Source organism: Nomascus leucogenys, chromosome 18 (assembly GCF_006542625.1).
Source record: "Nomascus leucogenys isolate Asia chromosome 18, Asia_NLE_v1, whole genome shotgun sequence".
Taxonomy (NCBI): domain Eukaryota; kingdom Metazoa; phylum Chordata; class Mammalia; order Primates; family Hylobatidae; genus Nomascus; species Nomascus leucogenys.
The window spans coordinates 47,571,904-47,584,453 of NC_044398.1; the positions used below are offsets into that span (position 1 = coordinate 47,571,904).

Consider the following 12,550-nt stretch of genomic DNA (forward strand, 5'->3'; position numbering starts at 1 on the left):
TGAAATCACATCTCTAAGAGAATATTTTTTATTTTTAAAATTGATTTATTCTTTTTTTTTTACTTTCTTTCTTTCTTTATATTTTTTGAGACAGGGTCTCGCTCTGTCACCCAGGCTGGAGTGTGGTGGCAGGATCTCCATGCTCAAGTGATCCTCCCACCTCAGCCTCCCTAGTAACTGGGACCACAGGCACACACCACTATGTCTGGCTAATATTTTGTATTTTTGGTAAAGGCAGGGTCTCCCCATGTCGCCTAGGCTGATCTGGAACTCCTGAGCTCAAGTGATCCACCCACCTCGGCCTCCCAAAGTGCTGGGATTACAGGTGTGAGCCATCACTCCTGGCCACTAAGAGAATATTTTTAATATTTTGTGTTTTTGAGTTGAAATAAAAGTGACCCTGTTGGAAAATATGTATTTCATAAGTATTATTATTTGCATTCTATTTAAACCTGAATATAGATTAATTAGAAGGTGATTAAAATAATCTATATGCAGATTGTATTGTGTTATTAATCTATATTCAGAAAATCACTGAAATATAAAAGTTTGTTTTTTACATCCTGCGTTCATGTCTTGAATAATTTCCCCCTCAAATATAAACTGATGTTTCTCTGTCTACAAGACTAGTAGTCAAACATCTTTGGATGGTCTTGAGACATACCATACTCATCTATTTAATTCTGCAGAATCTGAGCTTCCCTCTCCCCTCAACTAAGATTTACATGATTATAATTATATTGTTTGTCATTTTTATCCCTTCCTGTCTGAACAAAAACTGTATGGAATCAACACCACCGAGCTCTGTGGGAAAAAAGAAAAACCTGCTCCCTTCGCTCTGCTGGAAGCTGGAGGGTGCTAGGCTCCTGGGTAGTAGTGCATAGAATTCTAGTTTTTTTCCTCCTTTCTCTGTATTTTGGGCTCAGAGAGTACACTGTGTCTCTATGTGAATATGGACAGTTAGCATTTACCAACATGTATCTGTCTACTTTCTCTTGTTTAAAAAAAGAAAAAAAAAAAACTTAAAAAAATGGGGTTACAGAAGGTCAGCAAAGGGTGGGTTTGAGATGTTTGGGTGGGTTAAGTGGGCATTTTGACAACATGGCTTCTCCTTTGGCATGTTTAATTGTGATATTTGACAAGACATCCTTGCCGTTTAAGATGACACCTTTAAAATAAATTCTCTCCTAATGATGACTTGAGCCCTGCCACTCAATGGGGGAATCAGCAGAACCTGTAGGATCTTACTTGGAATTGCCATTCTCTATTGTAATTTTGTTCCTGTTTATTTTTAAATTTTCTTTTTGTTTCACTGGAAAGGAAAGATGATGCTCAGTTTTAAACGTTAAAAGTGTACAAGTTAGGCCGGGTGCGGTGGCTCACGCTTATAATCCCAGCACTTTGGGAGGCCGAGGCGGGCGGATCACGAGGTCAGGAGATCGAGACCACGGTGAAACCCCGTCTCTACTAAAAATACAAAAAAATTAGCCAGGCGTGGTGGCGGGCGCCTGTAGTCCCAGCTACTCGGAGAGGCTGAGGCAGGAGAATGGCGTGAACCCGGGAGGCGGAGCTTGTAGTGAGCCGAGATCGCGCCACTGCACTCCAGCCTGGGTGACAGAGTGAGACTCCGTCTCAAAAAAAAAGAAAAAAAAAAGTGTACAAGTTGCTTTGTTACAATGAAACTAAATGTGTACACACACAAAAAAAAATTATATTGTTTGTTATACCCTTTTGTTCATCTAAGATATTCTTTATCATTTTTTGCTCTATTATGTATTGAAAACAGAATTTATTTTCCCCAGATTGGGAGTTGGGAATTTTGTATTCCCTCTCTGTGTCAGTCAGTGACTGACTTGACCTTATGTTGTCCTCGTTTTATTGGCACGGGGATTGTGAGGACTGGATAAGGATACCTCGCTCAGTAATTTTTACGTAGTGTGGCCTTGGGCAAGTTAGCTTCACTTAGCCCTACTCCTTACATATGAAGGATAGGAATCATGACTTTTGTATGGTTTAAATAAGAAAATATATGTAAATCATTTAGCAAGGTCCTTGGCAGTGGCAGCTAATAAGAATGATCAAATCTTGAGAAGAGATTTTATACTCAATTTATCTTTTGTTATGTACCTTGAAATTCCCTCCTGTGGTGCTTGGTACTCTGGTTGTCTAGGTAGGTAGTGATTAGTCTACCCAATGAGAGAAAGTGATCATTTTCCTCTTATATCATGAATCTGGGAGAAAATTTACTATTATTTCATAAAATTGAGAATCCCAATACACATTTGTTTAGTTAATTGGGTACATATGCTAATGAAGAATTACAGTCAATTTGAACTTCACGAACTAGCTGAGAATAAATATGCTCTTGAACTTTGAGTACTTAATTTTAATTTAATTACTTTTGAAAAAAACGTAATTTAACTTTATTTGCTGAATCAATAGTCTTTTGTCCGAAAGTTTTCAATTGTGCATTCTCAGCTGCAGACTCATTTGTTAGAATAAAGAGCTATAACATACACATTGGTTTTAGAGAGAGAAGTTGCAGTTTACACTAACATGAATCATGTCTCTTTATGTATAGCGATACGACATCTGTGATTTCTGCTCTAATCTAAAGGAATTCTCCATTTTTATTTACCTTTTTGGCCTGATTTATCTCATTCATTGAAGTTTTTCTAAAATTAAGATTTAAAGTTTTAACTTGGCATTCCTTTAAACTTTCTCCTTTCGGTGTTCATGCTTTCAGTGGCAGTACTTTCTGGGCTCATGTAGGTAGTTGCTGGCCCCCATGGGCTGTACTCAGGGAGCTGAGCGGTTCTTGTTGATGAGACCCTATTCTGCCCACTCATATTCTGCCTTCCCTACTGTTGTGATGTTTATACTGTGTCAACCTTTATTAAGATGAATTATAATCATTTCCATACAGCTGGGTGGCAGTTGTGGTAGTTTACATTATCAACGCAAAACTCAGACTTACTCAGCCAATTTGGATGTCAATAAAACATTTGTTACTTATTTTCAGTTTTATCATTGGTTGTAATTTATACTTAGAATTGAAAATGTTAACATGTGTGACTGCGTTTGTTTTAATTAAGTGTATAATTAGGCTAATGAACCTTGTAAAAATGTAGTGGTGCAATCCTTAATATTATCTAAGTAGTTAAATTCTAATTATGCATCCAAAATCATGTACAAAGATGCAGCATGTCAATGGCTCACTTTGTGCTACTGTACCCTTGCTTGTCTTTCTTTTTTTAAGAAACATTGTTCAAAAATGATGAAGTCTTGAAAGAAATATGCGTGTAACATACTTTTGTATTAGGAAAATTATTCAGAAGTGATATTTTTATGCAGCAGATGTAGTGTTTTCTTCTTTTCAAATTTTGAAGAAAATATAGGAAACTAGAAGAGGAATAGATCTGGGGATGTTTCACCTCCATCAGGAAAAATCCATTTGCTTGAAAAGCATAAGGCCAAGTAGGGTTTACTTAGATTCATAAGGAACGTAGAGGAGGTTCTGTTTCACATAACCCTAAACCCTATAGTCATTTCTTCTTAAATCTGCACCACTCCACTAATAAATGCCCAACTCTTTTCTCTTATGTCTTTTGTCCTAGCATAACCAATCTGGGGTTGTTCTGCTCTTGGAACCATTCCCCAAACAGTTTACTCCAATGTCTCCTTTACTGACACCTACCTTTTTTATTTTTTGCAAAGTGGTTTCTTCTTAGGATGGAACATGGTTGCCCCAATAAGGAATTCTGGTATTAGCTGCCAAGAAGGGACACTGTTCTCTCTACCAGCACACTGACATGCCAAAATATCTAGAACTTCATTTGCTTTGATTACTTTCTCTAATAAAACTGTTGCAGCAGCCATACCATAGGCAGTTGGTTCTTTATTACTTTAGAACAAATTCTGATTTCTAGTTGAGTTTACAAAATATATCCCTAAAATTTGTTTTTAATTATATTGTTTGATATAGCTTTAAGTTGCAAATGAGGGCTATGGAAATGTATCTGCTTGCGAGCACACATTTTTCAGGAAAGTGTCTCTTCTTACTACTTTTGATTTCCTTCAGAGGTTCTTTTCATTCTCAGTCTAGCTGTTATCAGTTCAATTTTCTTGTGACTTTTTTTTTCTTTTGATAGTTCATTCCCATTCCTTTGTAATCATTTTCACCTAGTGGAGTAAATGAGATAATTTTGCAGATTGTACCACTTTCCTTTTAAATTAATCCATCCTTTTTGAGAGAATGATTCTAATAGTGTGGTTAAGTACTTAGAAATCAGCAGGCTACTAACTTCACCTTAATTCAGTCTGTTCCCTTGATTCCCTGGTCTCTTGCTGTGTCAGTCAGGGTGATGTTCTTTCTCTTCTGCAGTCTTCTTCCTCCCTCTAACTCCCAGCCCCCCATCAGGTCTCTAGTACTGAGTAAAAGGAATCTGAGATTTTCATAACTTACAACAATGTTGTTTGCTAAAGCCTCAGTTAATAAATTTCCATTATATTTTCTGTACGTTTGCGGTGCATTTATGATTTGTAGAATTTCTACTGTATGTTAGGATTACTAATGCATTTGGCCATTGATGAGGACTTATTTAGAAAGACAACCATTCAAGAAATGGAACATGACATGCTTTTTTACTTTGGATTACTAGTCTAGAATGATTACCAGAAAAAAACACATAGGTTTAAAACAGAAAAATTATGAGATGAATATAAATCTATTCATCTACTTATCTGAAAAAAATTATTGATGTTACTTCTAGAATTAAAGAGCAGATTTCAGCTGGCACAGTGGCTCAAGCCTGTAATCCCAATACTTTTGGGAGGCCAAGTCCAGGAGTTCAAGACCAGCCTGGGCAACATAGTAAGAACTCAACTCTACAAAACAAACAAACAAACTAGCCAGGGGTCGTGGCATACACCTCTAATCCCAGCTACTCAGGAGGCTGAGGCAGGAGGATTGCTTGAGCCCAGGGGTTTGAGCTTGCAGGGAGCTGTGATTGAGCCCAGTATACCTCCAGCCTGGGTGACGGCAAGATTCCATCTCAAAAAAAATTAAAGTGAAAGGATTTATAAGTTACACTGTTTTAAGTTGTCATAAATACTGAAAGGATATATCCAAGATAGCTTTATAAATTTAAATAAATGATCAGTGCTAATTAACTGCTAAGTAATTTCCATTGAAGATAGTTTATATATTTTTTTTGTAAAAATTTTCTATGGACTATTTTAGATTACACAAAATATAATACATAAAAACATACCAATTGTTAGTCACTTATATTGCAGTAATATTGTATTTATATTGCAGTCATATTGAGAAATCGCTTATGATTTCACCAATTAAAAACTCATTAACTGGAGTGAGTCTTGGTAGGGTGTATTTTTATTGCAAGGACTGAAAGCATACACATTCCAAAGTGTGTTTGGTTTATAGTGGTGGCTTTTAACTACAGCTGTGGCACCTCACATGTGGTTCTGTTATGATTACCTGTGGGTGACTGAGACATCGTTTCCTTCAAGATGTTCTTTGAAAGTGAAGTGGTCAGATATCTTCTGCATGTTCTAGTGGTACCAATAACTGCGATTTAATTTAATTTCTTGTATTAATCTTCCTCATTCATGGGAATCATAGATAATATCTTAATAATTCCTTTTTTTTGGACAGAGTTTCGCGTTGCCCAGGCTGGAGTTGCAATGGCGTGATCTCAGTGCACCGCAACCTCTGCCTCCTGGGTTCAAGCGATTCTCTTGCTTCAGCCTCCCAAGTAGCTGGGATTACAGGTGCCCGCCACCATGCCAAGCTAATTTTGTACTTTTAGTAGAGACGGGGTTTCTCCATATTGGTCAGGCTGGTCTTGAACTCCCGACTTCAGGTGATCTGCCCGCCTCGGCCTTCCCAAGTGCTGGGATTACAGGTGTGAACCACTGTGCCCGGCCAGTAATTCCTTTGATTCCTATGATAGAACACTTTGTTCAGTTGCAGATAGAAACAAGCAATAGGGAATCCTAGGGAGATAAATTATGGACATGATCACATTTAAACAATAACTTAATTTTTGGTTTGGCATGTTATGGAATCTCTTTCTCCCAAATATGAACTGAGAGTTAAGTTGCTCCTGAAGGTAAATCAGTGTACTTTATTCTTACCTTTGAGTTGAGATAATTTTATGTCTTTATATAGCTGCAATAAATGATAATAAGTAACTAAATATTACCTACATAATATTGTTTTTACTAGTCACTAATATTTTTAGACTCATACAGTAGTAGGTGCTGATTCTCAACTGCTAAAATTACAATTCTTGCAAGCTGATAGGCTTGACTCTAGTATAATGCCACCTTATATTTATTAATAAAAATTAGAATGAAATTAATCAGTGACCTTATAAATATTGTAAAAATGTTAAACTGCAAAATAACAAGTGAAATAGGACTTTTGCCTGAGTTTAATTTATTTCAGTTTCGTCGTATCTTTAGTAGAAATGATACTTTCATGAAGAAAGGATCTGAATCTAAGTTCTGTTCACTTGTATTCTATTTTGCAAAAAGCTTATAGAAATAGACTTGTTTGCCTCAGCTAACCTCAATCATGCCTTCATTCAGTTGTCATTTATCAAGACCTTACTACTAGTTCAGTGCTGGAACTGCCGAATCTTATGTTCTCTGTCTGCTAGGAGCTTACAATGTGCTAATAGAGATAAAGTATGTATATAACAGAAGAATATGATAAATGCCCGTGGAACAGATACAACAATTACTGGAAAAGTATAGAAGCAGCAGCTATTTTGGTATATTTCTACTGGAAAACATACACAGATGACTGCAAGTTGTAATTCTCTTGGAAATCATATAGACATTATTTGAAAATTAGGGTGTCTTCAATTTTAATTTATGCTAGATTCTCAATTTTAGTGCCTGTCTAGGCATTTTTATCTCTTTATTAGGATTATGAAAGAAAATACAAATTTTGGAAGTAAAAAGAATAACTTTATATAAAAATTTTAATATCATGATACAAAATTTATGTCAGCCATCAAGTAATTAACAGCAGTCAGGCTGGGCGTGGTGGCTCACACCTGTAATCTCAGCACCTTGGGAGGCTGAGGTGGGTGGATTACCTGAGGTCAGGAGTTTGAGACCAGCCTAGCCAAAATGGTGAAACCCCAGCTCTGCTAAAAATACAAAAAAGTTAGCTGGGCATGGTGGCGCATGCCTGTGATCCCAGCTACTCAGGAGGCTGGGTCAGGAGAATCGCTTGAACCCAGGAGGTGGAGGTTGCAGTGAGCCAAGATCATGCTATTGCACTACAGCCTGGACGACAAGAACGAAACTCCATCTCAAAAAAAAAAATAAAATAAGACTAAAAAATAGAAATAACAGCAATCAGAGCTAGGTTAAGACCCCTGTCACTTATACTGTGATTTAAAGAAGTATTTCTTATTTGTCCCAGTCTGTGTAGAATGTCCTGTCAGTTATGAAGTTAGTGTTCTAGAGCAAGTAGAGGATCTCTCAAAGGTCATTCACACTTTTCTTTCAACCTGAGTGAGTACATATATGGAAGAGATGAATGGTGATTGGCATTATTTGAACCTCTCACTGACGTTTTTCTGTTGGGTCATTTGTTTTTCCAAATGGGAGTATTGACAATAAATGACTTACTTTTGGGAGACCTAACAGGTTTTGAAATTCACAGTACTAAGCACTATCAAATTCAAATGCAAAGCACGGAAACTCTTTTATTTCTGAAATCTTTCCTATTATCATTCTCAAACCTGCAGTGCAATGAGGTTAGCTTTTCCTCATTACCTTTACTTTCACAGAAAGACGGGAGTTGCAGTCGTCCTTTAAGCTAGCGTACCAGCTGGCTTAAAACAGAAAATTGCCCAAGCCATTCAAAAATACATGCTTATCCATCCTCCACACTGCAATACCCACTCAACCATTAGGTGGGCTCTGTTTGGGGCATTTGTAAACAGAGAGAGTGTTATAGCTTGTTCTCGAAACATAATACTGACCAGCCAGAAAATGATTTTTTACATTTATGTAAGGGATGCATTTTTACATGTCATTTAAACTGTTGTGGTTTTTGTCTGTCGTTTCAAAATGTATGAATAGTGATTTTAACATGCTCCTTTGTAAGGAAATCTTTGTAAATATAATAACAGCATTAAAGTGGTAGGGCAATATGCATGGTGGAGATATTACATGTGTAATCATTTGCATTCTTAATGTTCCAGAACCCTGGGGTTATTAGTAAAACGATTGGAGAAAGGTGGTAAAGCTGAACATGAAAATCTTTTTCATGAGAACGATTGCATTGTCAGGATTAATGATGGCGACCTTCGAAATAGAAGATTTGAACAGTAAGTGTATGCTCGCTGCATTTCTGTTCTTACTTGAATTAGGCACGACAGAGTGCAGTCACTTGAAATGCTTCAAACATGTCTGTGATCTCAGTCTGTATACTGGAGAGGAATATTTTCTGCCATTAGCTTTTAAAAATTTAAACATACTCAAAGTAATTAATACCATTAGACCATATTTCAAAATGTCCTCTGATGGATATAGCTCTTCTTAAGTAGTATGGCCCCCATTTCAACTTTACAATTTTGCTGGTTCCTCTCCTTTTGGAAAATTGACAGTGTGCCCATTTTTATCATACTTTAACTCACCCGTCCACCTTTGCTACACACAGTTTCTCTAGATACAAACAAGCAGATGAAGCTGTTTGTATCTGCTTGAGGTTGTATTCAGATACAATATTGGATTATATTCAGATACACTTTATCTTGATTCAGGCCCTTAGTCAATGAAAAACATAAAAGTTGGCCAGTTCTTTTAAAACAAGGCAGGAGCAAACAGAACTCTTAAGAACTTGAGATCCTGACCAGGGAACCAGTATGAGAAAGAGCTGCTTCCCAGGCTGGTTGTATGGTTGCGCTGTGACCCACAGCTGTTAACATTTTGAATTATTGAGCCTGGATTGCTGTTCTTGAGATTTTTACATATACCAGCTTAATAAATAATTAATAGTTACTTTCTATAGTCTTCTGTGTGTGTGTGTGTGTGTGTGTGTATTTTAAAAATTTTAAATACATATCTAACCCAATCCAAGATTCTAAATATAATTATAAAGCTCTTTGTTTGAAAACTTAAATGGAAGTATTTTGTAATGTCTACAGGTTGTGTTAGACAATGTTGTCGAGAGAAGGTTCCATTTGGTTTCTATTATTGAAATTATAATACCTCTGTTGTACTTAAAACATGTTTAATGATTTACAATTGAGAGAACAGAATTTTATCTGTAGTTGTAGATAATTTTTCAATTTTTATTGAGAGAATGAGAAATTTATATTTGAAGAAACAGCTATTCATAGATCAGAGCTGCAAACTTGATTGATAAATGGGTTATTAGAATTTTGCTTTTCAATTTCAACAGCTTGTCAGTTCTTATTGCTTAATTAGTATACTTAATTAAGCTCATAATATCTTCTAGTCTGCCAGTCTTAATTTGCTAATTTTCTATTCTTTCTCAAACCCAGAGCACAACATATGTTTCGCCAAGCCATGCGTACACCCATCATTTGGTTCCATGTGGTTCCTGCAGCAAATAAAGAGCAGTATGAACAACTATCCCAAAGTGAGAAGAACAATTACTATTCAAGCCGTTTTAGCCCTGACAGCCAGTATATTGACAACAGGAGTGTGAACAGTACAGGGCTTCACACGGTACAGAGAGCACCCCGACTGAACCACCCACCTGAGCAAATAGACTCTCACTCACGACTACCTCATAGCGCACACCCCTCGGGAAAACCACCATCCGCTCCAGCCTCGGCACCTCAGAATGTATTTAGTACGACTGTAAGCAGTGGTTATAACACCAAAAAAATAGGCAAGAGGCTTAATATCCAGCTTAAGAAAGGTACAACCTATCCTGTTTTTGTTTTGTGGAATTTCTTTTCTTAGTAGCCACACACAAGGGTAGAAATGAAATTTATTTTAAAAGTCAACCTACTAACCCAAAGCACCCTGAGTCTTATCTAATTATTTTGTGAAAGAACTGATAGATTTTTTTAAGCTACTTACCTTTTAACATATTTAAAATTGTATTTCTTACATGTCTCAGGTTTATTTTGCTCTGTAGAAATTAAAATGTAAAAGTGCAGAGAATAAGACTTTAAAATATGCCTATGAGAAGAACATAGCAGTTACTGTAGTAAAATTTTTGATTGTGAATGAAAATGTCTTCAGGACATTAATATCAAATGCAGAACAATAGTAAGGATTTGACCATTTTGACTGCCCCATTTGCTGTCTAAGTCCAGCCCTCAAGGAGGACTTTAGTGCACATCAATCTCAGTATTTGATGTGGGGAGGGACCAATTTGTTTGAGGCTGCCAGGAGTTTATAGTAGGTTGCTGAGAAGCCAGGCCATTGGCTCTTGTCTTTTGTTTTCTTGTATTACTGCATTACTTCCCTTTCTTTTTTTTTTCTTTTCTTTTCCTTTTTTTTTTTTTTTTTTTGAGAGAAGGCCTTGCTTTGTTGTCCAGGCTACAGTGCAGTGGTGCAGTCATAGCTCACCGTAGCCCGCAACACCCCACATCAGCCTTCCAAGTGCTGGGACTAGAGGCACGTGCTGCCATGCCCATCTAATTTGCAAATTTTTTGTTGTGTTGGAGTCTTGCCATGTTGTCCAGGTTGATCTGGAACTCCTGGCCTCAAGTAGTCCTTCCACCTTGGCCTCCCAAAATGCTTGGATTATGGGAGTGAGCCACCATGTCCAGTCCTGCTTCTCTTTCTTATGGTGATGTGGAAGTCATGATGGCGATTACCGATTCTTCATACATCTTCCATCCATTATGTATTTTAGTACCCTTCCTGTATACAGTGGATCTCTGTATAGAGAGCATGTTCTTGCAGTTTGCCTCCTTCAAGTTGAGTGCAAACTATTGGACTTGACTTTACGATTTTCACCCAGTGTTTCGTCCAGGCACCAAGATACACTTTTACTGTTCGTGATCCATTTTAGCTGAGCATTTTGATATATTTTAAAATCATGTCTTTCAAAATGGTATTATTATAAAGAATATTAATTTTTTTTTATAGGCTCAACCATCAACTCTTATAGTTGGATGGAAATGATTCCAAGAGAGGTTCATTATTTCCTCAGGTCATGTGGCTGTTGGCCACAGATTCTTACTAGAATGTTTTCCATATCCGGATATTCAGACCATTCTTCTTTACATTTGGGGTAGCATTTACAAGGTTGTAAACTCTGAGACTGCTGTTTCCTTTCTAACTCATATTCTTTCAGTGAACTTTATGTGAACCTCAAGTTTCTTATTTCTGGTTACTGGCTTTTAAGCTCTAAATACTTGGTTGACATGATCAGGAGTTGACAGCTTGCCTCGTTGCAAACACAGAGTCATATCAACAGAAACCCCTTTAGCTCTGTCAATTCCTAAATGAGAGAAATATCACATCCTCCTTCCTCCTTTTGCTCTACTTAAATGACAGGCCCTTGTTTTTAACCAAAAACATACCAAGAACCACAAATAGAATTGTATAAAAAATAAAATTCTGCTTGAGATCTCTAAACAAAGGTACAGTATTTTGCTTCACCATTGTCATAAAGATATTGGTTCATAAATATCTTTTCCTTTTTACACTGATACAGCAACATTCATTTAGTTAATTACGGTTTTTCAAAAATTAGGATATATGACAAATCATGATATAACATGAACTTTTTAAATGAGGTGATTTGCCATTAAAAGTACCATTGTTTTGAATGCAGATATTATTTTAATAGCATTGAATGAAAAATATTGCATTTACACAAGCTAATTTAGGAAGACTATGCTTAATCACTGTAAGGAGAAACAATGGTTTTAAGTGTTTTTCAGACCTTGAGTAATCTTAATGATATAGAGTCCCATAGATCTATCTTGATTTTACTTTACCAGCTGTGTGAATGTATGACAAAAAGCACATGCTGCTTGTGCGTGCTGCCAATACTTACAAATATTTTATATAAAAATTATGTTTACTATAAATGTGGGGAAGAATGCTGATTATCTTTGATTAGGACTAAATGCATATATTTTAATAATAATGAATGTAGGAGAATTGAACAGGCTTTCCTTGTAGCTAGCAGATTTTTTTCTTACCAGTTATTACATTTATTAGTGAAGTACATTAAAAACGTAGGATGTGTCAGTGTTAAACTTCAGATTCAGTTCAAAGTGAGCTAATGTGCTTTGAGTGGCAGCAGTTCTTCAAAAACTGGGATCAACTCTTAGTACAAAAAAAGATGTCAGTATAATGATTCTTTGGCCTAATTTTGGAGCTATATTATATAACGTGACAACAGAATAGCCTCAGTGTACTTGCTTCCATAATTACGATTTCTTAATATTTATTACAATTTTGGTATTCTCAAATACCCTGCGCTTTCTAGAAATTAGCTTTTTAATAAAGTCAGAGGAGAAGGTCAGTAATCTGTTTCAGTCAGTGCAGAATGTTTTGTTGGCTT

The 12,550-nt window shown here is 36.4% G+C and overlaps 1 protein-coding gene across 6 annotated transcripts in view; it reads left to right on the forward strand.

Moving 5' to 3' along the window:
- Positions 1-12,550, forward strand: part of PARD3 (par-3 family cell polarity regulator) — a 705,675-nt gene that overhangs the window by 424,013 nt on the left and 269,112 nt on the right. For all 6 annotated transcript variants that reach the window (XM_030797833.1, XM_030797836.1, XM_030797834.1 and 3 more), the window contains exons 8-9: positions 8,250-8,375; positions 9,555-9,937. In XM_030797833.1, the coding sequence (XP_030653693.1) occupies positions 8,250-8,375; positions 9,555-9,937 (509 nt within the window). The remainder of the gene's footprint in view (positions 1-8,249; positions 8,376-9,554; positions 9,938-12,550) is intronic.